At 43.2% G+C, this 27,132-nt stretch overlaps 1 protein-coding gene across 2 annotated transcripts in view; it reads right to left on the bottom strand.

The window, feature by feature from the left end:
* CLIC5 (chloride intracellular channel 5) overlaps positions 1 to 27,132 on the bottom strand; it is a 78,638-nt gene that overhangs the window by 20,623 nt on the left and 30,883 nt on the right. For both annotated transcript variants that reach the window (XM_074582043.1, XM_074582044.1), the window contains exons 2-4: positions 6,457 to 6,566; positions 5,983 to 6,108; positions 4,535 to 4,641 (exon numbers count right to left, since the gene is read on the bottom strand). In XM_074582043.1, coding sequence (XP_074438144.1) covers positions 4,535 to 4,641; positions 5,983 to 6,108; positions 6,457 to 6,566 — 343 coding nt within the window. The remainder of the gene's footprint in view (positions 1 to 4,534; positions 4,642 to 5,982; positions 6,109 to 6,456; positions 6,567 to 27,132) is intronic.

Raw genomic sequence — 27,132 nt, 5'->3', positions numbered from 1 at the left:
CCAAAGGAACCAAAGTAAACTCACAGGATCTTGGTTTACTTCCCTGTGCTCAGACAAGACCTCCTTCTAGATGTCAAACGATCACTAAGCAACCAAAACCTCTCAAATTGGCCATGAAAACGTGAGCAAAGGCATCCAGGAAACCATTTTTAAGGCTACTGCCACTGCACTCTCCCAAGGACCCCTGCTCATGTGTGAATGAGCACTTGTCACTTCAAGGACAGGCGGTGGAGCCCGGTGGCAATGGCCAGTGACCGAATAACCCAGTTGTCCTACCGAGGCCCGACGCGAACCTAATCCCGTGATGAGGAGATGACTCCTTCAGAGAGGCCTGTTATAAAATTATCGAGTGACACGGGGGGTGGAAGGAATCAAGGCCGTTGTAATTGAACTGACTTGAAATAATAAATGCACACACTTTCTTTAAACACAGCTTGCCACATCCTGGGAATCTGGAATCAATTCCTTCCCTTTCAAGAAGCTTAAAAGTGGTGGGACTTTGATATGGCATGAGCATGTTTGCTTCTGGGCTTACAGCCCTCACCAGCCCGTTCCAAACCTTTCAACGTTTTTATATTATAAGACAGAAAAGTTAGGAAAACAAAGATGGAAAAAAAGAATCAGAAATTCAGGGAACTATTAAATCAGGGCAGCCCAGCTGCCAAATACCTTTGGTAAGTAAATGAGTCCTGATCAATAACATATTGCCATCCAGACTTACAGAAGAAGGTTATCACCTGCTTCTGTGCCAGGCACAAAACATAACGGCGTGTGGCTAATGAAGTACTGCATGAATCCAGAAAAAAATACTATTTTTCTCTGTAATGTCAAAGCATTCTACTTCAAAGTAACTTTAACTCATCCAGAAAAAACATGACTTTTTTCCATGAAAACTTTGTCAAAATCGATAGGTTACTACGAAACACTTCTCTTTTGACAATGTTGCATTTGTAAGAGGAAACTGTCTTGATAGAAAGAAACGTATTTTGTTAAGGGGATGTTTCAGCCCTGATTGTAAAGCTGCTTGCTTTATACGTTCACATATTTGCCAGCAGAGGGTATCACAATCTTAGAAACAAACAGACATACGTAGCGTTGTGTCTATTCATTTACATGCAAGAATTCGGACACACACTAAACCAAGAAATTGCAGATCTTGTTTTCTTCAGTGATTTTTCCACTACCAGGAAAAAAAAATAAAAATCATTTAGCTACTTAAAAGGCTACAAACTCTTGTTGTCAGTGCCACCCCACCACCTCTCTTGGGATAGGGAATGTTGCAACGACACGGCCAACTGCTGGCATCCCTTGAAGTCTGAAATTGTCGCGTGACCCTGGCTGTAAACCCTCCTGGGAGGAAGACCAGCTTGGGCTTATCTTTGGCGTGCTTTAGTTTCTTATTATTTCTCACATCCCGTATCCTCACACTGCGTAAATCTCATTCATTATCCCAACCGCTTCACGCCACTTTTCCGCAAAGATGTAACAGCCGCAGGCTGTAGTGAGAGCTCACGTTACGTAGACCTCAGGACGTCTGCTAAACCAGTGCGCTATGAAGAATCATCAGACATAATTACACCTAGCCCACACTTCTCACAGCTAGAGATAGGCTGATGCTACAAACTCCCACCCTGATATCCCACGCATTAACGAATTCACCTCCCTGACTCCCAGGTTAAGAGAACATAATTTAAACAACCTGACGTTCGGTGCTTTAGCTTACTTGGTATTCAGCACTCCCCTGTTCCCAACTAAACTAAACTAAAATTGTTTTTTATATAACAGTCTGCGTTCTCCGTTCTATTTTGGATTTATTAACAAGTCGTTTTCTATTTGGGTATGTTGATCGTGTGCAACTGATGTCCCCGGTCACTGGTGTGGCTTTCCAGATTAATCCCAGCACTTCAGCCAGCTGGAGCTAGGAGCCGATATAGAGGATGACCACGAGACATGTGTTACCTTTATCTGAGAGCTGGGGTGTACAGGAACCATTGAAGATAACCACAAGCAGCAGCCTCTGTTCTTTTTGCATCTCAGCTGCTCGTATGGAGACAGGGAAAGGGACTTTCTCCTAAGTAATTACATTTTATATTTATAAAATGCTTTTGCTATTACAGAGCTATATACAACTACTTCTGCTGTTATATAGGAAAGATAACGCATCAGAATCTGCCGCAAAATGACAAATATCAGATCAGGGATAGAGCCCCAGGTCCCTTTTTGATTGGTGCCGCCATTTTAAAAAATACCAATCAAAAAGAAATAGGTTCGTTAGGAAACATGTACACAGTGGTGCTGTCCTTTCCTTTCTGCACACAGTCTTCCCACTGCTCAAGAGAACTAACACCGCTACCTTTTAATTAACTCATTATCTGCCACCCAAAGCAGCCTTCAGAATAACCGCTGTAGGTTCAGATGAACTGGATAGGAAAGTAGGTTAAATGTCCCCAGGGATAAGGGAAAAGCTCTTCTTGCTTCGCCCTTGGAAACTGAAAGTCAATTACTCTGCTGAAATTGAGGTCTGCTTCCCGCATGGCGTTAGCCTGCACTGAGAGTCCCAAGCACTCCGAGGTCCTCAGGTACTTTACTCCGGTGACAGAAAGAACATGTAGGTACTACTTATACTCTGCTCATCACTGCTTTATTCTCCTTGCACTGCAGCACTCCAGCTGGAAAAAATTCAGCTAAAAGCTTTTCTCTACTTCAAAGAGGAAAGTTGAGCATCCGTGCGTTCAGAGATCGCAACGTGTCTGGATATCACAGGAGCACGAGCCAGCTAACAAAACGGAGCGAGGACAGGCAACAAAGATTGTTGCTGTCCCGCAGCTCACCATATATTTTCTTTATAACCTTGGTGTACTTAATTGCCATCGGGAAGCATTTTCCTTTTATTTTCCAGAGTCCCTAAACCAAGAGTTTGCTAGGCCGAACTAGGGAAAGCTCCCGTTAATCGCACCGCCGCCGGCAAAAATGCGGAGACTTGATCACGAGCACTACGCGGGGTTAGGTTCCTTGTCTCACAGTAGCGGATATCAGACCTTCAATTCCAGCTCTGGTTACGGCCAGATGCAGACACCTTTAGGACAGCCATTTATTACTGCCTGGAGCTGCCAGCTCTTATGAGTCCAGGGATTTGCATATTGCAGAGTCACCGAGCGGCGACGTGTTGGGATTATGGATGTGGACGCACACCCGCGGCTGTTTCAGAACACAAGGGGCAGCACAGCTGAATTTATGATTTACAGTTGCGGAGCAGACCGTAAAAATTCCTTGTAAATGGCCAAGACATTTTATTTTCACTGTAACATCTATTTAGTCTAACTCTTAATTTATCTTCCTTTTACAATTTCCTACAGAGGGTAGCTGAGCATCCCATTAGCGGTAGACAAAAAAAAATTACTTTTTACTATCCCTGAGAAGTGAAGCACTGTAATTATTTCCTTCTGTTAACAATGCAAAAATATTAAGGAGCAGATTTTTATCTGACATATAAATCATCATTTACCCATTCTCATCTCACGGGTCAGCCCCAGGCGATGAAATGTAATCGCACAGATGAAATCTGTGGCAGAGCTGGAACTTGAAAAAAATCTAGTCTTCTCTGAATGATACGATATGAGCGCACGGTGTTTAACACGCCTTAGGTCTCTGCCTGTGAAACTGGTAATGTAAGGTAAGATGTACATCAGTGAGTGACTGCAAATATTCTACTAGGTCGTCTCAAGGGATATGGCAGTGTAAATCCATTAGCTTTCATGGAGCAGCAGGAGCTTAGGCCAGCTGAAATCTTGCCTCTCTGAGGGGAAAGGAATGTGGAGAAGAAAAGCAATTTCATCAGGAAGACGGTGTAGGATGCGTGTAAATATGCACGGCATCCAGCTTCTGGCGGCAGGATTTTTTTTGACACACAAACGTGTGAGGGAAAGTCCGGAGCTTACAGAGTGCAATTACGTTTCTTAAAGCCACTTCTTTCAGCTCGTTACTTTATGTTTAATGTCTTGATGTAACCCAGTTTATATGAGCAAATCAGCTATAACATGGGATAAGCGGGCCAAGAGTCTGATGGCCACATCTTACAAATTACGAAGGGTCAGGGCATGGGTTGCTCTCACCTACTCATTCACTGCTAAATTTTTAGTACTAGCACAGTTTTGGGTCCAGTCAACACGCGCTCCTCTAGGCAGTGCCTGAGCAGAGTAGAGGGGGTAGCGCGGGCCACCAGCCACTTCCAGCAAGCAGCATGGAATGCTCTTCTGGTGAGGAAGCTGGTCTGTATGGACACGAGCCGCGTCACGGCAGTTGGTAGAGGGGCTACTAAACACTCTGTGGCCTGTTTTATTTATTAGCGTAGACGTAGTTAATCCAGCTGTGCCCATGTGAATCGAGCCCACTGAACCACCCATCTCAAGCTGATCAGCGGCAGTACCTGATATCGTACGGACAGAGTTTACAATGAAACGGTGGGAGAATGGCAAAATTATTCCACTTCTAAGCACACAAACTCCCTGGCGCATTCGGTAACGATCTTACTCACCAGCATTATCCTGCTGCTTGGTATTTTTGATGTACGCAGAAAATTTGGAAAAGATATCAATTCCAGCAGTGTTTGATTCCCGGTGCTTAGCAGCCAGCTTGGGGTACCTGGAAAGGGAGGGGCAGTGTGGAGAGCAACATCTTGTTACCAGCAACATAGCGATGATTACAAATACAATTTACAAGAGGAAAGAAAAAAGCCCTGTACGAGGAACCGCAATTAACGCTGTCATTTATCTCAAAACGACAGCTTGGCATGTCCCTCTTAATAATATCTGTGTCTGTCAAGGCAGGCGTTTGCATAGTTACACAGGGATGGCTCCACGACAAAGGCAATTGCACTGATGCTTTATGTTACCACGATCCAAGATACAGCGGCCTTAAATCAGAAGGAAGCATAAATTTCCAGGAAGGTGCAGGGGAGCCTGGCAGCCAGCTCGCTCTATTATGAATGGCAGTCGTGTCTAACTCCCTAGGCTGAAAATGCGCTCCAGGATGTAACAGCAAGGCATGTTAGTATTACCCAGCTGAAGGAACATAAAGTTTTCAGTCTCTGAATTGTTTTTTATAGACATCTGGTGCAAAGGAATACATCGATTTGAAAGACCAACACAAACTAACGACTCCTACTGACTTCAGTGGTCTTGGACCAGAGTATAGAAAATTTAAATATCTGATCCCTTGCCTCAGGACTGGCCTGTAGCTGCTGATTCACTTGGAGGGAAAACGCTCCATAAGGAACCAAGCCAATTTTCATTGATTCGTAGATTTTAAGGTCCAAATCAGAAGCCAACAATTTTTTTTTTTCCCCCATTATCCTTGTACTGAGTCCAAAACATTTGACTAACTAAGGCATATCTGGTGAATCTAAACCTTTCCTTGGCAGCTTGTTCCAATGGTTAATCATTCAATACTGAAAAAAATCTGTGCCTTATTTCTCATCTGAATTAGTTTGGTTATAACTTCCAGTCGTGGGCTCTTGTCATTTCTTGACGAGAATAGTGAGCACTCTTCTGCCTCCAGAGCCTCTCTGTAATCAGTTCCCCTTCCAACCTTTCTAATATACCATACAGTTCAGAAACCTCGCTGTAAAATGCTTTTCCTGGCACAGATATTCCGTGTGGCAATTCTGGGCATCTCTTCCAAGTTATTTTTAGCTTTGTAAAATGTGGACACCAGACCCCTACAAAAATTTTCTAGTATTGGTCTCCTTAATTCTGCATACAAGGGCATCCTGAAATGTGTACAGAGAAAACATTCTGCAGTTATTAGTCATACAAGTAACCTTCACACATGGAAGTCATCTCACTGAAGCCAGCAAGTTTCATAAATAAATACTACTCCTGTAAGTAAAGATCGTAGGAGGGAGTGCTTTTTAGGAACTCCTCTTAGGACATCTTTCATTCCCAGGAAATGGAATATTGACTGAAAAAAATCCCAAGTTCTTACTTTGGAGGTGCAAGAGTCTCTTCCAAAAATTCCTCAATCTTGTTAACATCTGTCTTGACTTCTCCATTAAAAGTCAGGAAAGGTGGGTGGGTCCCAGGGGCCAGGTTGTGTAGGTCAGCTGGCTTTCTGCAGAGAGAGAAAAAGTCATGAAATCCCTAATCTTTATGGTCAGGTAGTTGCACAGATATTTATAGTTCCTACAAAATCAGTTGTTTGCCCTGCTCTTTTTTTCTGTAGTTTGTGGTTAGAAAACTTTGAAACTACCCCAAGCACGCTGTTTAATATAAAAACATTCCACAAGTGAAAAAAAAAACAAAAACAAAAACCCAAACCCAAACCTGAATCCTAACAATTTTGTTGTGCACCACAGACTCTCTAGGCCAGATACAAATCTGATTGAACTTCAGTGGGGCCTTCCCATAGGGAAAACACTGGATCATGTAACTATTTTCAATCAAACTGAACAATTTGTACCTTTTCAGGTCAACAGTGGTGACGTTGAACACAACCCCTTTGAGCCACAGGATCATGAAGAGCCGCTGGGAGAAGGGGCAGTTCCCAATGCTTTCTCCATCTATACCAGCCTGAAGGACGGGAAGAGAAGAGAAATACATTTCAGCCTTGTTAGTGACTTACCTCCCTCAAGACCGAAAATCGGATTTTGAAAGAAAAATAACCAGTTTAAAAATAACCGACAGTGCCTGCTATTTAATATAGTTTATCATCAACACAAGAATGGAGTTGGCCCAGTGCTCAGCCTTCGTCAGGAGCTTGAGAAGGCAACCTTGTGCCTTTCCTGAGGGCAGCTCTGGGTAAAGGAGACGTGTCCCTCACCGATGGCAAGCAACATCCAGGAGACTGTGTATTCTTTCCGTGACCCTCGTCCCTACAGGACTGCCTGCTTCAAGGACATGCTACAAAACTCAGGACAGGTTTTCTGCTCTATTTAAATCTGTGGACTGCAGCTTCTATCAGCTCAAGATCTGCTTCACTGTTTTACCATCCAAAATGTGGACTTTCAGATCTAGATTTAAACCCAAGCACTCCAGACATTCACTCGTTCTTGTTCACATCCAGTAAAGCAACAACCTCAGACACAAACAACCAGATCCAGACAGAAATCTCCGTCAGAATCCTTCCAAGGTTCACGGCAGATTTCAGCCACCGCACTCAGTCTGTTCCTATCTCTAGTACCTAATGAGTTGCCTACAAACCACTACAAAACAATAAAAAACTGCTAGTGTTAGCATTGAGGAAACAGCCTATTTTTTCCTCTAAAAATTTATGGTCCTTAGCCATGCAAATTCTGACTTTGAGCCACGGAGGAATACAAATAACACTAGCAGAACTGAGCCAAAGCTGTGTCCAAGGACAACATCCCTCCACAATAATTATCCTTGTGGCCAAAGCTTTCAGGACGATAATGGCTTTGATAGATTTCCATTTTAATTTGTGGTACCATTGTGTTTAAAGGATTCTTATAATCCTGGTGAAGCAACCAGCCTTCTGTTGTTGACCCACATGGGTTGCATAACTGTATTTTATGCACACAGTGTGTGTCCGAAAACGGCTGATGAAAGAGCTAAGCAAATACATGCCCTTTTCCTTTGGAGAAAATATTATATTACTCTGTTTGCTCTCATAAATTTTATCATCGATATTCAAGCTGTGAGGTAGCATTTCTCTGTCTTAAAGAAGGAATCGCTCCTAATTATTGCAGTTCTGTGAAACATTCACAGCACAACTAGAAACATTCTGAGATGTGTCCAGTTGCTACGCGTTCAGGCCTCGCACGGGAAATGTTTAGCTGAAAGATTTTCCGGTAGGCGTCATGAATCCTTCTCATGCCTTGAACGCAGCTTTTGACGATTCTGGGTTTAAAAACAAATTCCAGATTTCCCATCCACCAAAATATGGAGAGAGTGTGGATGCCAGGCTTGGAGACAACCTATCGTAAAGTTTAGGGCTATGTAAAGAGTTTTTCTCTGGGTTCAGATTCAGTTTCAAACACTCAGACTCTAGAAGTATTTGAAAGCGGGGGTACAGTTTGGCTGCACCTTTACCTGAAATGACAGGTCTGCAGTATGTCTGGCACGTGGCGTATGCAAGAACCAGCAAACAATGGGTGAAAGAGTGGCGTGGCACAAGGACGAGCCAGAGAAGATGCATTTTTCTGTCTGCCTGAGGTGCGAATAGCCTAGTTTTGCAAAACTAGTTTTATTAATTAAATATTTCGCTCTGTTCTGCAAATTTAATGGCAAATCAATGACAATGTTACCATGGGAATACCAGGCACCACCGTGTTGAATGCAATAATTACTGCAAAGTCATATTTATTGCTTTGGCTTTGGCTTGTTAAACCACTGCCAAGAGCTTTTAACTTCTTACCCTTCCTGAAAAGGGTTCTTACGCTGCCTGAAAAGAGGCAAATGCTATAGGAGAAAACGGCCATATGACACCAAATTTCCCCTCGGCTTTTTCACCATCTCAATCATAACCATATCCTTCATAACGGAGCTGGCTACCTAAGTTCTACAAACAATATATTACAAACCCAAAATTTGAAGAAAACCAGACCAACGACTGAATTAGAGGGCAAAAGCGTGCACACAGAAGAGCTGATTCTCATCTTTACCCCCTCTGGATTTACTGTGGCTTATAACTCCATCGAGTCTGATTCACTCTTCACCTGACTCCCTTCGAAGTGAGTGTAAAACCCTGATTTTCCAAGTCCTGCCAATACCTTGCTAGCAAAGGTGTCTTGTCTCACAATAACATGCAAAGCTCCAGCCCTCCTGCAGGTCTCCGTCTCCCGCCTGTCCTCATCGCCCACTTCTTGTGCTGCAGGTAAGAATTTCACCTTTTTCGTGAGAGAGACTCAGGGAGACCATTTCCTTATATATTCTCATCCAAAGGTTAAGGGTTACCCGGTTCTGCATCTTTTTACACGGTCTCCATCCTGCAAGGCAATGGTGAAAAAGCCTCTCAAGGCCAGAGAGGATTATTGGGGCAACAAAGCAGATGAATGGCAATGAAGACACAGAAGTGACGGGTCATGTGAGGTTAAAAGGGATGCAGAAGTCATTGGAGACGGGAGAAAGATGTGCAGTCTGAAAGAAATGAGATTCACTTAGACATTAAAAATAAAGTTAATTGTGGAGGTCAAACAAGGCCTCCAACTGCCCTAAAACGTCAAAATATCTTCCCAACACTTTCAAAAGAGTGGCAAACATTAATTGCCAGAGACACATTGGGAATAGACAGAGGAAATTCCAGAAATGAAAGATAAACTAAAGAAAAAGTACAGCATGATCTCTGTTCAAAGCTCCTGGATCTGGAAGCCAGGCTCATGATTTGGGTGGAGTCTGACTCATGGGTTTTGATCTCATGTGACTGGCATAACTGAAAACGCTACCACAAATCACAAGGCAAACTGGTGACAGAGGAGGGAACAGAATCAAAATCACCCCAGCAACACAATTTATCCGTTAAATTCAGCTCTTTTTCTGCAGAAATTATAGGCAAGGCTTTGTCGGTTTTGTGAATCCTTTCTCTTCGCTTCTAACAGCAGTCAGTAATTCAATGTTCAGCACTTGGAAAGAGCAAAACCTTAGTAGGTAATAACTTCAAAGGCTTATCAGAGTGTCTCGAGATCCCTTGTGAAGTCTATTAACTACCAGGAGGAGATGAGGAAGAACAGAGAACTTCCCAGGCTTAGTCACTCTAAGCTTCAAAGAAAAACAGCTTGCTTAAAGCACCCCAGTAGTGTCTAAATACAAGCCTATTATCTATCTGTCCAAGGTTAAGGGCTCGGAAATGCAGGAATTCAATAATACCTTCATCAAGATCAAGAACTCAAACAGTGGATGGCAAGAAAAGAACAAATAATTGACAAGCCGGAGAAATACCATTTATCCCTGCTGTTATTCACAAATGAGCACAAAAGCTTTCTCACGTAGCTTCCCTGAAGCACAGCAAAAATCATCGATCACTTTTAAAAAGGAGCAAGTTGATGATATATGCACTCTCCCTGCCAGTAACAGCGAATATTTCTGATTTAATGATTGCAACTAGGGATAGACCTGAGGCTCTGTGGGCACTAGGATGAAGGAAACAGAGTTTTTGAAGTCCCAAAGCTGTGAAAGGGTTTCAGAGCCACCTTCTCCCTGTAGATGAGCAGTCCCTCCTGTTCCCTATGGAGAAGGACCTCACCTGAAAAGGCAAATTCCCAGAGTGACTGTGGAAGAGTAAAACAGATTCAAGGCTTTGCTGGGTGAGACTCCCCGGGCAATGCTCGTCTCACTGAAGTGTAACTGAGATGCCTAAGGGAAGGTCTCCTCTGCGGACGAGGGAGGGATGCACTCCCAAAAGATGAATCTGGCCACCTTTTACTTTGACTGAATCCGATGAGTGTCTAAATTTAGGTGGGACGAATGCGGATCCCAGCAATAGAAAAGCCTGGAGTCCGTGGAGGCCTAATTGCTAGAGAATTATTTTGCTCCATCCTGGAACCATCACCTTCTGCTCCTGTTGATTCACACAAACCTACCCTTATTAGTTTAGCTACTAAAAAAAGACGCTTTTCTACTTAACCTCCAGCCATTTAGGTCCTTCACACTAACTGATGCAAGGTCCTGACCTGGAACTCGGTATCATCACATCAGGAAAACCCCACCATCATACCAGCTGCTTGCCTCTATCTGAGCAATGGCAAGAATGAACAAGATGTTCTCCTTTATTATTTATAAGGTGCTCCTCCTTAAATACTTCAGCTCTTTTTAAGGAATTAATTAAACCTTAAAGATATTTGTGTGCACAAGTGGGGGGATGTACTGCCACATTAACCAAGGAACAATATTAGGAGGGTTTCAGGGGGGTAGAAGAAAAAAAAAAAAAGTCTCAATGACTTTATGACCTTGTGCCAAATATTTTTGTAAAGCAGCAGCAGTGTCGAGAGCCTCCAACCACTGCACAGCACAGCTGAACGACACGAACAGGGAGCGCTTCTCAAGTTCAAGCTACTACTTTGCTGTAAATGAAATAACTCTGGAATAAATTTCCTCACTTGTTCCAAAAAGACTCCAACTGGTACACGCACAGTGACTGCAATGCACACAGACAACTGTACGTTATTTTAACTAACCTTAAGGGAGGAAGTAAAAGCAAATTTCATTTCCAGTTATTCCCAAAATATAGCGGGTTTAAAGAAATATACTGTCTTTAATGATGACTAAGCATCCAGCTTAAAAACGGCAGCGCTGGAAGGAGTCGCATATCAGAAAGCACTGTGTTTTTTCCAGGAAAATAATATATTTGGTTTTATCTATTCTCCTTCTCCTTTCATTTTTCATTGTATTGAGCACAATGGTCCCGTGGCCTCCTAATCTCTGGGGTAAAGTAGGAAGATATTTTTGATGACACCAAAACACATTTCTTTTTCGGAAAGACTTTAACAAGTCAGCAAAAGCAGGCAGGCTAACTCACCTCGATGTTTCCCAGTAAGGATTAAGGAGGGATTTGATTTCATCATCCCTACAATCAAAATCGAGACTCACATTACACATGGTTACACCCTCTCTGTTTTAAAATTGGGAAAGCGCCTGCCTTTTGACACTTACTCTCCTTACGCTCAGGACCCAAAGGGGAAGTGAAAATCCTATTCAAAACGCAAAGCAGGCCAGGAAATATCCTATTTATTGTGCCATTAAAAAAAAAAAAAAAATCTGTCTTAGTAATTATACCACACACACAATAGCACAAATCTCCATTGTAGGGAAAAATCATTGGCTGCAACATGAGATCAGACATGCCAAGGTATTGCTTTCGTAAGGATCATTTTTTTTCCAGTTTCTTTCACAACTTCTTGTCCAAATGTAAAAGCCAGTAAGCTATTTGGAGTGCCACCAACGGAGAGGCAAGCTGTGAGGCGTATATTCATCGAGCAGCGCTGGTAGGTCTCAAGTAAGAAGTAAATCTTGTAGCCCAAGTCCTGTGTATCACAGGACACTCTTGTTGACTGTGGCTCTGGTTCAGGAAAGCATTTAAGCATGTGCTGAAATACATCCCAGTTCAGGGGAAGTACATGCTTGACTTTAAGCGTGTTCTTAAGTCCTGACAATTTCAATGGGACTTAAGCACATACTTAAATACTTTCCTGAATGGGGGCCTATAACAACAGTAATAAATTTGCTGTGCAGCATTTTAAACTTCATTGGACTTCTTCCGAGATTGCATTTTGCTAGGAGGAACCCTCAGCAGCAGCCTTCCAAGGCAGGGCAAGGCGGAGCGGGAATATATTCCTAAGCACACACACACGGAAATGGAGCATGTGCATATATGTCAAATAAAAATAGAGCATTTGCTAGAAAGACTGTCAGGGCAGTAACAAAACAAAAAAGGAAGTGGTGAAATTCTTTAGCCAGCTCCGCAAAAGCCAGCCAAAATGTTGTCCAGGTTTGGCACGCACACAGACGTATATAATAGATGCACATAAGCTTAACTTGGTCTGCGCTGCCGGCCAATTTGCAGGGAGCTGGCTTGTAAGACTCGGTTCACACCGGCCGAGCAGCACATCAGTAGCGTTGAGGAGCTCCGAGGAGCTGCCGTTGCGCTTCTCGGATCTCTGCAGTTTGGGGAGAGATGCGTTTCTGCTCTTGAGACATCCAGGATTTTCAGGAGACAGAACTGCAGGTTGACATCAGTAGTTAAGACATGACAAATCTTCTCTTTAGGTTTGGTAAATCGTTATTTTCCAACTTTTATATTCACACGGATGGCAGAATGGGCAGGAAGGGATCGGTCATGTAGATCAGCTTCTTCCTAGGGATCCTTTCATGATGGCATGGTTCCAGTTAAAGATCACTTGACTCAAGCTGGTCCATGCCCCTGGTGCAGAGCAGATTCATCTGCCACATCAGCTGCGGTCTGGGTGGCAGAATAGCTACTTGCACAGTGATCAGCCCGTACAAATAAGTCTTGGTTTTCCTCAAGGGCTTTGTCAGAGCCACTGGCCCCTGCATGTGTTCTGCAGGAAACACATTTCGCTTTGAAATAAACTTCGAGATGCCCGAGAACTCCAGTCGGTCACGTACAGTCGGGATTTAGGGAACGACAGACTAGTCACAGGTAGATAGACTCAGCACGTGAAAATGATTCATGTTATTTCATCACCTCTTCAGCTTCCTTTAAAGACCTAAAGGCCCATGACTTTACAAATATCAACAGAGTAGAAAATCACAGACCGGTCCAACACCCTGGACCGAGAAATGATTTTGTTCTCATTTATATTTGTAGATCCCTTAGTTATCATTGCATGCATTCAACTTAATAACTTAATAATCAAAGGAAGTAGGAAATATAATGAAACTTTCTGCACCAAAAGATATACAGTAATTCCTGAATTAAGGATGGGAACAAAACACTTTTTTTCTAGGAGTCCGTGTTCCAGCAAGTTTTGCTGTGAAGAATATCTGCAAACCAAATCTGACTTTCACATGATGATGTGTAAGGGAAAAGCCCCCAGAAGAGCGAGAGTCATTAAGTAACGTCAGCAGAATCGCAGAGACAAACCACATGTAGCAGGACTTTGATTTCTAAGGATTCTTTTACTGTCAGCAAAATACCGGCTAAAGGATGGCTGGTACACGTAGGCTGACATTTTTTAAGTGGATAGCAGTTTTAGATCCTGTGAGACAATTCTAAGGCGTCTGACTTTTCACAAGTATCAACCCTCCACACTCGGAAAATCAGGCCAGGAGCCACCCAGACAAAATAGCCGTTTTCAAAAGTCTTAGGAAGAATTTTCTAGATCTGCTTTGGGAGTACCCCCGACTGTGAGCTTCTTGAGCAACTAGGCTAAAAATTAATATGAAAGTCTTTAAAAAAAAAAAAAAATCTCCACCGGAACAATATTCTTTTGAGGAGCGCGCTTGGAATTTGACAAATACCTGGAATCGCTTTGGCCATACCACCTGGGAAACACCCCTGGAGTCCTGGTCTTCGGCTGCCCCACTGCAGTCCAGCTGGAGGGTGGGCAGGGTGCTGGGACCACGCAAAGCCGTAACAGTACAAGGTCCCAACGTGCAGCTCGACCAGGATTCACAGGGCCCCTGGCTGCCCGGCAGCCCACCCACCAGCCAAAATTTCCTTTCAAAATTACTGAGACTTATTTCAGTTTCCCTCCTCGCAGAAAACCCACAGCTTCTGTTCAATAATGCTGTGGATGTTTTAAAATGTGTTTTTTAGAGCAATTTAGAGCAAAAATCTTGAAATTCTTCAAAACCCCAAACTGCCATTCTCATCACAGCTCTCGTTAGCAGATTATGCGGGAAGCTTGTGTGCTTCAGGGCACAGTGGACTGGAAATATATATGATGCTTTCTTGGCTTGATGGACAAATTAGCAATCATCCTTTACACTTCTTCCTGAGCCTCTTCCAACCTAATAAAGGAATTGTGGTCCCGTCACTCCCCAGCATCATGGCACAGGATCCTGCGTACTCACATGAGCCACAGGATGTAACCACAGCAAACAGCTTTTAAAAGCTTTGCTTTTTGGGGACCCATCTTCAATGATTCCTTACTAACGAGACTTCCCAGAAACGAGACAAGAACTCAAGAAATGACAGATATATAAACCTAACATATAGAAAGATACTGGAATAAATGATTAAGCGGTAAGCTCACAAGCACATGTGGACATGTAAAGTTGATAGCAAAAGACAATAAACACTTATCAGGAGGAAACGACATTAAATCAATCAATTTTTCTTCTCTGACAGGTTACCCATCACAGCGGTGGGTATCTAGATGCTGACTTCTGTAGGGTTTCCAACACAAACTCCAGACTGTATATTCATAAACAAAGAAGGACCTGTATGAAATCTCTGCAATGTGCTTGTATAAGTGGTTGAAAAAATACTTTGGGAGTAGTAATGATCAAGTCTTCTGTTAGTCTAGAAAAACGTAACAAGTAGAGGTACCATTAAGGTCTACAACGAGATGAGTCATATTTAATGTTTCCATTAGCAAAATGGAGGAAGGCATAGACAGAACCTTACAAAATCTCCTGACAGCAACAAGCATGGAGACGTTATTGGTATTTGCCAGGAGAGGAGCAGACTCCAAAGTGATGCGAAGAAGTTGGAGAAAAGTGTCTGAAATCACTTAAATGGAATTTAGGGAATTAAAGCTCAAGGTATAAGATGTAAGAAGAACAAAATCTAATGTACAAATGTAGGATGGGGAACAGCTGGTGAGGCTGCGAGGAGGAAGCGAAGGAGGTTTTACGTAAATCACAAACAATATGAATCATCAGCATACACAGCTACAAGCAACAGCAACAAGATAATGCGATGTACATGCGATGTTCTACCACGACATAACAGTCCTCCAGCATGTAGAAGACTGTTCTACAAAGAGGATGATGACCCATTGTTGTTCATGCCCGCAGAGGATAGGATTAAGCATTTTGCTAAATCTGCAACAATAAAGCTTTAGGGGAAAAAAAATCCCGTGTAATTATAGGACTAATGAAACACAAAGCAGGCTTTCTAAGGAGGTTGTGTAATCTGCATTGGTGGAGGCTTTGAAGAAATCAAAAGAAAAAAAAAACAGTTGGTAAAACTGGTCTCGATTTATTTCATCCTGCTGCAGAGCGGAGAGGCTGCAGAGGATGTTTTAAAATCCTTCCTAACAGTATGTATTAGTGACTCTGAGAACAAAGCCGTTCTTGCCCTCAGTGCTAGCCGCTCGGTGGCACAGACGATTGTTTTCCTATGACCTGCACAGGAGGAAGCCTGGCCTCGGCGAAGGCAATGGGAATTTTGCCCGTGACTTTTGACGGGACCAGAATTCACTTATAGGTTTAATGGCCAGAAGGGACAATTAGAATAATCTTTCCTGACCTTTTGCATAATACAAACCATAGATTTCACTCAGCCCGTCGCCAAACATCTCGTGGTTGAGCTAGAACGTATGCTTTGAAAGGTTTTTCAGGAGAGACGTAGGCTAGAGTGGTAGTAAAATCCCCTCTAGTGGTACGCGTTTGCATTGCGGGCTGAAGTTCTCCCATGGAAGTCGACCACAAACATCCCATTTGTAGGATTTTGCTAAAGGTAGCTAATTTGTCCCATCACTTACACATGTAATTTATTTTTTTTTTTCTTATCTGTCAGTTGCATTGCTGCATGTGGATTTAAATGCTGGAAGAAACCTTAGTCGCAAGATTTGGGGAGTCAGGCCACAGCAGTACTCAGAGAATCATCACAATTTTAGTAAAAGTCAATAAAGATGCTCAAGCATCAGCTACTGCTTGGGCATCTTGGCTACAGAGGTGCACCTCATAGGAAAAGGTAAAGATGTTGAACAAGAAAGCCACAAATCCTTTTTCAAGATAAATAAACTTGTCCCGCAACATATTCATACTGGATGGCTGTTCGTGCTCTGCACATACAGAATGCAGCTCCTACGTTTCGGAAGCCTATGCCTGTAGGGTCATATTCTGGCTTTGGCCTTTTGGTGCCACAGCTATTCATGGATTATACTCTAATACACTTGATCTAATTCCATAACAGTCAATATTCGTATGAAATATTCCCACTAATGACAAATATTCCACCGACTTCAGTGAGAGCAGCGTCATATTTTGGATTCACTGGTTTCTTTCTAATAAGTGATTAAAACCACAAGTGGTTTTTTGGGCTCTGGAGAAAGAATCTGGGGACGAATCTGGTTTAGCTATTCACAAAGCACCAATTACAATCGCTTCAAATATTGATGATTCTATATCCTGAGAGCCGATTAGATATGTAAAAAATTCATTCCCCCAGGGAAGCTGCAGAAAATAAAATGAGAGAGAGATCACTGTCAAAAGGTGTCATGGGCAATGTAAATTACAGTCAAATTATTACTGTTTCTAGTAGAGATCAGGTGCAAATAAAGGAGTCGCTTCTCCAAAGCGAGCTCTGTGCGGAGCTCCGGTTCCCATTACAGAATCCTGAAGGCAGGTGTTGTTTTTTTTTGTAAGAATTAAATCTGTGCACATCTGGAATTTGAACGTCTGTTAAAAACCTCTGAGCCAGGGAGAGTAATCTGGTCATACAGTATATTCTGCAAATGCTGAGGAATTACAGCCAAATTTCCATGCCTCTAAGCAGCGTATCGGACTAACAAATCATAACTGCGGCCAGGTGCTGAAAGTTAATGCTGGACCTGAAATCAGATCCGGGGATGAATTATTTATTGAAATTCCATGACTTTATTTGCACTATTAGAAGAGAGAGGAGTCACTTGCAGGCACTGCAAATAAAGGTCTGAAGGGGGGGGGGGGGGGCGGGGGGGTGTTGCTGATAAGGGCATTTACCACCGCACCAGCTGACCCCCGCGCAGGCCATAATCTGCCCTCCGTGGCCTCATTTTGTACCTTATTTAACATCACACAAATACCGTTCACCGGGGACTTTTATTGATTTAAGGTGAAAATAACTCTCGGGGCGGAGGGGGAGGGGGGGTGGTCCTGCAGTGGGCACGACTTGGTCTTTCTACCTCTTTTTGCGTCTCCAAAGTTGACGGCGCTGCGGAGGCTGCGGGAGATGCTTCTTCCCGGGATGCGGTGAACGTTTATGGCTTCCACCGACAGCGGATCGAGCGGCATTGCAAAGGAGCGGTACATCCCCGCGCTCAAACTAGTCTTTGGGTTGACTTTTGCCCCTCCGTACGACTTCCCAATGTAACCCACAATAACTTCGGTAAAATAATTACTTACTTGATAGAATATTACCAGCATTTGGACTGCCGTGCGAATATAAATGCAAGAAAAACAAATTTTCTGGTTCCCAGCTACTCACAGAGAAATCATTACAGAGTTTAGGGGGTATTTTTTCACCTTCAATATTTTCTTACCTGCCAAAACTGCTGTATTTGTGCATCTGATCATTGACGCGGACATACAGTCAAATTTAGCCCTTAAAGGGGGTGTTACGCTACAAGGTGGTCTTTGCTGATAGCCATCTACAAAGGAGGGGAACGCGACTCTCTCTGAATATTTCATTAAAGAAGCAGAGAGCAAGTTCTGAGTTCGTAAATGTAAATACCTGCAACAGAAGCAAGACTCTAAGACATACACGCAAACAGCAAGCAAACATTCCTCGTGACTCATCTAAAAGCAAAACAATTTCTGCTTTCAATATGAAACGCTCAAGAAAAAAAAAAAAAAAGTGATGCTTTCCAAAAACTGCCGGGAAAGTGTGAGTAAGTGGGTGTACTAGTAGAAGCACAGTTTAGAAGTATTTTACAGTACAGACTTCTGCAGCTAACGTATGATAAATGTTGTAAATAGAATAAAATACTTGGATCGGTGAGTGGAGTTTGGATCACACTTCTTGCCTACTTGCCGTCTCAGGGCAGGATGATTCTTAAATCTCCGTGTCTACACAGCTTGGGTGAGTTTGCAATGCTCCAGTGACGCCGCTTCACAAACTTCCCGCAGGAAACATTTTTGGACAATTTTCTCGAAACACATTTTGACTTGATGCTCAGACTGAATTTCCTCTAATTTCATTTTATCCTGTTATCCAGCATCCAAAAAAAAAAAAATTAATTATTTAATTCACTGCTATTTGTTAAAATAATTCTTACTTTTCTTCACTTTATACAAAATCTTACTTAATTGTGCTCTAGCACCTCTCCACCTTTTACTGTCCTCTTGCTTCTCAGGTCCTTGACCATGCTCTTTATTCCCAATATCATCTTTTTTTTTTTTTCATTCTCATCACTCCGGAGTCCCTCTCTCACCCAGGCCCCTCACGCTCCAAGGGGACCACTCTCCAAGAAGGCCAGCAGTCGTGGCTGTGCATCAAAACCCTTCTCCACCCCGTCCTTTCCTATCAGGCCTGTCTCAGAAGCAATCAGTAACCTCCTCCTCCTCCTCCCCAAATCTCTTTTGGTTTCTTACCCTCACAAAAAAAATCACTTTCTTGATTATTTTTTTTTTTGTATTATGCCCCTCACCATTTCAGCCACATACTCTGTTCACCGGCTTCACCAACCAAGTTGGTGACAGCAGCTCCAAAATCCGCCGCCACCTCCCGTCCCTTCCCCTGCCTGTCCCCTCTATTTCCCTGATGTTGTCACCCAGCTGCCTTATTCAAATTAAACAAATCCCGTTTGACATGGCGGAAATGGAGCGCGACACGGGGGTCATGCCCTGTAAGCCCCCTCACCCATTTATCATTAAGTTTTTCACTCTGAGGGTGGTGAGACACTGGAACAGGTTGCCCAGAGAAGCTGTGGCTGCCCCATCCCTGGAGGGGTTCAAGGCCAGGTTGGACAGGGCTTGGAGCAACCTGGGCTGGTGGGAGGTGTCCCTGCCCGTGATCTTGAAGGATCTTTAAGGTCCCTTCCAACCTAAACCATTCCATGTTTCTCTAATTCTAAGTTCATAACCCGGTGCCACCTTCTCCTCCTCTGAAGGCGGTCTCCAACCCTACTCAGTAAGTCAGCTCTTTATTCTGTTTTCCTCTGGTTGCCTCATTTTCACAACCCTTTCCTGAGCTGCAACGTCTTACAAATACTGGTTGGCACTCTTCAAACAAATTCTTTCTCACACCTTTTTTCCTCTCTCAAGCTCAACAAAATAGGCACAAAATCTCATCTGCGCCTTCTTCCTATTGTCAGTTCTACAGCAAAACATTCACTAAAATTTTTTGCTCCAGTTTAACCTGGACACTCAGGTTTGGGCTGACAGAGCTGGATATTTAAAGCAGGGCAAGTGGGACTCCGTACTTCCTGTGCTTTGCTTGTGCTTCTGACCTAGACTTCATTCCAGATGGATTAGACAGAGAGTTCGTGATATCAGTCTACAATCCTTCTAGTCTTCTATACCACTTCTATGTATTTGATATTTACAGATTTGTGTTTTATATTAAATTATTACATAATATATATTTGGGTTATGTTTATATTTATTATATATTATCTGGTATCTTTTCTATTATATATGATTGCTGTATTATTTCTATTCTATTTCGTATTTACAGTTTGTTGTGCGATGTGTTAACAGGGATGGTTAATCTATTTCCCAGCACGGTTAATCAGTTATAATTCACACCTTCTGGTGCTACACTCTTAGTCGGGTAACTGGGCGTAACCATCGCATCTAGGGAAAGGCTGAATCTCACTCTGCTTCGTTCGAGGAGTTTCTCTGGTGGCTTTTTGTTTGACCCTGTGCTCCTGCCCAGAGAAGGCAGCAGTTTCCATTCTGCAGGCTGACGGAGAGCCGCAAGCCTGAACAACTGCCATCTGCAGAATCCCGTTGGAACTCCATACGGCAGACACCCAGTGAGAAAAGCTTATTGGAACATCCAGGTTAATGAGGTAATTGAGAAATTAGCATTTGGCAAGAGAATTTCTGAACATTTCATATAGATTTGTGTACAGCTAGGCCAAATTCCCTCAAGTACCCGAATAAACTCTGAAGAATTAGCTATTTTTTTACGTTTACTTATAATTCTCTCTGAAAGGGGGTTGGACTAGATGACCTTTAAAGGCACCTTCCAACCCAACACATTCTATGATTCTACGGTTCTGTGAAACAGATTGTTTTTATTGCTGTCAAGTGCCAAGTGCACAGGTGGCTCTTGAAAATTAAGAAATATAGAGAAATCCTATAAATTCACACTTCCAATGAATAGCCAAACATCAGTCAACACAAAAACCCTCAGACTGACAGCACGGCACAACAGGATTGCTACGAACTGCATTCACTCTCAAAGGTCCCGGGTACGGCTTTAAATAAATTTTAAATAAATATTTAAATAAATAAATTTAAATAAATAAAATATTTAAATAAAATTTTAAATAAATTATTTAAAAAAAAAAAAACAAAACACAAAATCCATGGTGCCCAGTGTGGAAGAGTTGTGGAGGGGCTAATTACAAAAAACCCCTCTGGCCCGTGGGAGCTGCTGGAAGGCGCTGCCACATGTGCGGACAAGGCTGGGAGCGGTGGCCAAGGTCGGGGAGGAGAGGCTTTTCCTTCCCCCAGAGAAGAAAATCACTGTTTCAAGGTTTGTCTCTTTGTCAGGGGAGTGGGACAACGCTTCCTCTAAGTTCCCCTCCTGGTCACATCCTTCCCAGGCTCTCCAAGGTTGGACCTGAGTAGCTGGCTACAATCAGCACTTTTTAAAATTATTATTATTATTATTATTAATTCTTGCAGAATCGTCTCTTTTGAGATAAACATTGAACTATCAGGCCACCAGGCAGAGGTCCTGCTCAGCCCAGTAAGAGAATAGTGTTCCCACCATAGACACTTACCACCGGGCTGCTGGTTTCAGCGTACCAGGATGGCAGGTAGATACTTCCCAATCTGAAACAAATCTTCCCGCGTGCATGTTCGACTGCCTTTTTTACAGAGCGAACAGTGAGAAGTAAGACTTCTGGGGTGTTTACAGAAATATGTACTTGGAGGTGAACCAAGCCACCACAGATTTCATTCATGCACTCTGAGGAGATCCTGGTGGCTCCATCTTCTAGCAGGGTGAGTACTTAATGCAGAGGAAGCAACAGATCATTTTTGAACCTCATGCAAGACCCAGACGTAGAACAGAATCTAGAGCTTAACAAGAGCACTCAGAGTTACTGAACATTAAGAAGAAAACAAAACCAAAAATCTGAAGTTAGAGCATCTCAGAGCGAGAAAGGGCAACTCGGTAAATCAAGGCAAAACTACCATTCCTTGCCAAACTGCATGTGTGACTCAACAGTCAGAGAAGAAAATAAAATTAAAATCATGCAAATGTTTGTGGAAGTCTGAAAAAAAAGCCATAAAAATGAAGGGGTTTGGAGCACTGGATCCTCTTGGCATGTCCTGAACATTTAAAAGAACTGGGCACCGAAAAACAACTAGAACTGCTATTCTGAGAGATCCTATAACCTGCAAGAATATTCTGTGATTCAACCCCTCTTCATCCAGGAACAGCTTTTTAAAAAATACTATAAATAAAATAAACAAACGAAACCGGTCTGCAGTTGCACACTGAATCAGCAGCAATAGCTCATCACAAAACACGGGGCAGTGAAAGAACATCATTTCCTCCCATGATACCCATTCGTATCTGTTTGAAGTTGCCCATTCAGCAGCGCAAAGTAAAAGGAACGCGGTAACACAACGTGCCTGTTGACCCACACAAATTGAATCACAATCTAGAAAAACACCGGCCACAATAGCGACGATCCATCGGGGCCGGTTTCTCTGATTTCCACTCGTTTCGGACAATACACAGGTACAGGCACGCACCAGCACCCCAAACAACAACGGGCAAATGCGGCAGGCGGCGAGGTTCAGGATGTTTATTTGGGTGTTGAAATGTTATAGGGAGGACAAGTCTGGCGACTGATACAGAGAAGCAGCTGCCCAACCTGAGAATTAACTCAGGATTTTGTGAGGAGTCAAACCACAATGCCTGAGTAGTTTTTGCAGCCATCCGTCTATGTGACGAGGAAAGAAAGAATGCAATTTTAGCTGGAGAAGCAACCGGGCTGCACAGAGATGAAAATGAGCCTTGGTGCAGATGTTTCGCAGGAAACGAAGACACGGCACAGGGATGCGGCATGACTTAGGCAATGGTTCCACGACAGACACAAAGGGAATTCAGCTCTTTGTATCTCCTAATTTAGCTCTTCCTTCACCTCAGCCTCAAGGTCTGACCCGTACTGACACAGCACTCAGAGCCGCGGCTGAGCCACCATCTGCTTCAGCCTTTGGAGCCCCTTCCAAAGTCTGGCCCTTGCATATCCAGACAAAGATAAGCAATCACATATTTTACCTGAACTAATCCCACCCCATTATCACACCGAGGACACCAAGGACTATGTTAAGACGTGCAAGAAACCTCTGAATATAATTTCCATCAGACTGGCTCTGATCACATTTGTGCTATCTTTGAGAGACATGGAAATCCAGGATTTCCTCTGTGCTTGAACCAAGCCCTGTTCTGGTTTGCCAAGATATTCTCCGTTGCAATGCCTTCCTGCTTTGTAGATTTTATGGCTTGTTTATTCCTTTATTGAGTCTAACTATACGTGTTTCATTAAAGCATATCTACTCGTGACCTGAAGCAGAAGAAGAAAGGGCATGACCTCTTTGGTGGTTCATTCCAATGGTTAATCACCTTTACACTTACTATTACGCTTATTTCTCACTTGACAATATCTGACCTTAACTGTTAATATTTCTTGTTATACTCGTCACCGCTATATTAAAAAGCCCCCTACAGATACATTTAATATTACGGTCAAGTGACATTTGGTCTTTTACGTAAATGAGAAAGACTGGCAGTCTTAAGTACATTTTAAGCCTTAAAAATATACTTCTCTTTATCTTTTCCAGTGTCATAACACGTTAGCTCTGTGTGCATTTGAAATAGTCAGCCAAAAGATAATCTAAACCTTGACTCCTCCCTAGTACTAGCAACAGGAAAAAAAATTAAAAAGCAAAGTTGTGACTAACGCAATTTTTGTTTTAATTATTGGAATATTTACTGTGAATTACTAAGCAGGTGTGGCACATGAACGCTGAATCAGTGGTGCTAAGTGCTGTACAAAAAGCAAAATAAAACACTAGAGCTACAGCTAAAGGAGGGAGCACAGGACCGGGGTGGTGTCCTTGCTGGACCTCCTGACACAAGGCCACCGCTTCTCAGCCTCTACACCTGTAGAGTGCTGACCACGACTGTAGAGTGCTTCAGAACTGTTTTTAAAAAGGCCTCTGTATTTTTTATCTCAGGCACTGGGTTTTGCAAAGAGAATCGTGTTCGTAGGGGGCTGCCAAAGCGTGGAGCAGCCTGCACCGCCTCCTGCGCAGAGCTGGGCTCTAAGGACACGTAATAGGCGTCAGCATCCAGGAACGTTAGAGAGCTCTGTCCTGGTTTGAGCGACACAGGAGTCATTTCTCTTTCAGTAATTTTATTTTGTAGTAAGTTCTCTTCTAATGCTAGGGAAAACTGCATTTTTAGAAGACTCGAGTATCTGAATTTGTGAAAATATTTACTTTATAGCCAGCTACTTTAGAATCATAGAATCACAGAATCATTTAGGTTGGAAAAGACCCTTGGGATCATCGAGTCCAACCATCAACCCCACTCTACAAAGTTCTCCCCTACACCATATCCCCTAACACCTCATCTAAACAACTCTTAAACACATCCAGGGATGGTGACTCCACCACCTCCCTGGGCAGCCTATTCCAGTGTCTGACCACTCTTTCTGGGAAGAATTTTTTCCTACTGTCCAGTCTAAACCTACCCTGCTGCAGCTTGAAGCCATTCCCTCTTGTTCTATCGCTAATTACCTGTGAGAAGAGACCAGCACCAACCTCTCTGCCATGTCCTTTCAAGTAGATGTAGAGAGCGATGAGGTCTCCCCTCAGCCTCCTCTTCCTCCAACTAAACAGTCCCAGCTCCTTCAATCGCTCCTCATCAGATTTATTCCACAGGCCCTTCACCAGCTTCGTTGCCCTCCTCTGCACTCGCTCCAGCACCTCGATATCCCTCTCGTATTGAGGTGCCCAGAACTGGACACAATACTCAAGGTGTGGCCTCACCAGTGCTGAGTACACAGCAGAGTATCAAGGATACTTTACAGCCAGAGTATCAAGGTCTCTGTGTTTTCGAGCTCGCCAGGCGCAGGGATGAGGAGGAGCGAGACCTGGGCACTTGACCCCGTCTGGCCAACAGCATTATTCCATACCATGAACGTCACATTCAATATAAATTAGAAAGTTTGCCGAGGAGTTTTTTCTTTCTCATTCATGATGGCTGCAATCCTGAGAACTCCTTGCCCCGGTGCCGGACCCTTCCTCCCAAAGCCACAGCGCTCGAGGTGTCCGAGCTGGGACACGTTTGCTGTCCCCTGCTGGGAGTGCACAGCTTCCTGCTGATACAATGGGCTGCGTATAATCCTTGGATATTTTATATTGGTATCAGGATCAACTTTGGTTCTCTAGTATTCTTAATGTTAATTATTTGGTCTTATTCTATTAAATGTGTTTATATTTCAACCCTTGAGTTTCCTTGTTTTTTTGATTCCCCTTCCTGGGTGGGGAGGGGTCACTGGGTGATAGAATAATTGTCTAAACAACAATAAAATTGTTGTGGATTCTTCAAACCGTAACAATCTTCTGTGGTTTATTACTAAGGTGGGTTTTTTTTAAGAAAAGAGCAACTGCTGAACATTTAAAAGCTACGCTAAACTATCTTTTCTGAATTGCAGACAGTTGTGGAGCTTACCAGTCAAATGTTTTTTGAGATGAAGCAAACACCTACATGGATTAGTTCATCATACCTTGAACTCCTCTGCTAGCTTTCAGCAGCACGCTCTCTTTGGAGGTGATAAGCCCTTTTCATAGAACCACAGAATCACAGAACAGTTCGGGTTGGAAGGGACCTTAAAGATCACCCAGTTCCACCTCCCTGCTCTGGGGAGGGACACCTCCCACCAGCCCAGGTTGCTCCAAGCCCCATCCAGCCTGGCCTTGAACACCTCCAGGGATGGGGCAGCCACAGCTTCTCTGGGCAACCTGTTCCAGTGTCTCACCACCTTCAGAGTGAAAAATTTCTTCCTGATATCTAATCTAAATCTACCGTCTTCCAGTTTGAAGCCATTACCCCTCATCTTGTCACTACATGCCCTTGTAAAAAGTCCCTTGCCAGCTTTCTTGTAGCCCCTCTTCAGATACTGGAAAGGTCTCTAAGGTGTCCCCGGAGCCTTCTCTTCTCCAGGCTGCACCCCCCCAGGTCTCTCAGCCTGTCCTTACAGCAGAGGGGCTCCAGCCCTCGGAGCATCTTTGTGGCTTCCAAACAGTAGAGCATTATACTTCTATGTCTATTAGCAGAAGAAGTTAAAAAATTGTCTATCTGCTTTGGCATCTTCATGGGTAACAGAAAGGGAGACTAAAGCCATACATAAATCAAGCAAACTTCCTCTGTGTGTAAACTCCATTCCCAGTATCGTGAACCTGAAACATTGGTGAATGGTGAACTGAGTCATATTTTTTTCTTAGTCCAAAGGAAGCCAACAAATGCAAGAGAAGCAACAAATGTAGTCAAGAAATGGCTTTTTTACAGCCTGGCTTATGAAAGAAGGGAAGAAATATATATATTCTCACATATAATCTTTTCAAGTTTTAAATGTGCGAATTTCAAGTTTTATAGAATTTAAAGTAAATGAAAATCGGCTTCTGACTTTGATATTAGGCTTTGAATGTTCTTGAACATTACATTTTACGTCAAGCGCATACAGGTGAACGCCATGGGCTTCTGTCATCTGCTCTGCACACAAAGTTAGTGACTATCAAGAATGAAGATTTAGACAAGCAAACTATCGCTATCTGGGCAACTTCATCCTTAATTTGTCATTTAAGCAAAGTAGCTATAGCAGGAAGAAGTTCAACTCCTACTGTCCCACAGGTGCATAAATAAGTTATCACAACGTAACTCTCCTGAAAAACATTTCAATTAGGGCTTTATCTGAGTTTTTTGCAGAGTTGCCAGAAATATATATAAAGGAGCTATTTCAACGTCTTCTGGCAATCAATCAGACACACGGGAAAAAAACTGGAGAAGCACCCGAGCTCCAGATATACAATACCTCTTAGGCAAAATTTGAACCAGGGTACCCTGGGGACCAACATAGAAATCATGGAGATTAGGACACCGGTATAAATTTATGAGTCTGGAGGCCTGTGAGAAGAAGCAGAAAACCCAGAGAAGTTGAAACAGAAGGCACTACAGAAGATGCAAGACCCTGAGAAGGAAAAAGGAAAGAGTGGACAGGGTGCCAGCACAAAGGAATTTGGGCTCAGCTGCCGTGGGAGGCAGCTCAAACGGAGTCCCCCACTGCTCTGCTACCTGGCTGGGCACAGCGCGGTGCCGACACGGCCGCACAAACTCTGCGCTAGAGCTGCCTCCTCTCCAGACACTTAATAAAGCACCCAACAGCCTTTACCTGAGAGCAGGTAGAGTAGAAAATGTGTTGATTTGGATTTTGACGACACCTGGGGGCATTTTAACGTGGCACAGACTTTGCTACGGTGCGTCACAGAACTGCGTCTCAGGCGCTTCGTCTCCCAGTCTCTTTTCTACCACTTCTCTTAA

This window comes from Larus michahellis, chromosome 3 (assembly GCF_964199755.1).
Source record: "Larus michahellis chromosome 3, bLarMic1.1, whole genome shotgun sequence".
NCBI lineage: Eukaryota > Metazoa > Chordata > Aves > Charadriiformes > Laridae > Larus > Larus michahellis.
Note: the sequence above shows the minus strand (reverse complement) of the source record. Positions and strands in the feature narration are given on the sequence as shown.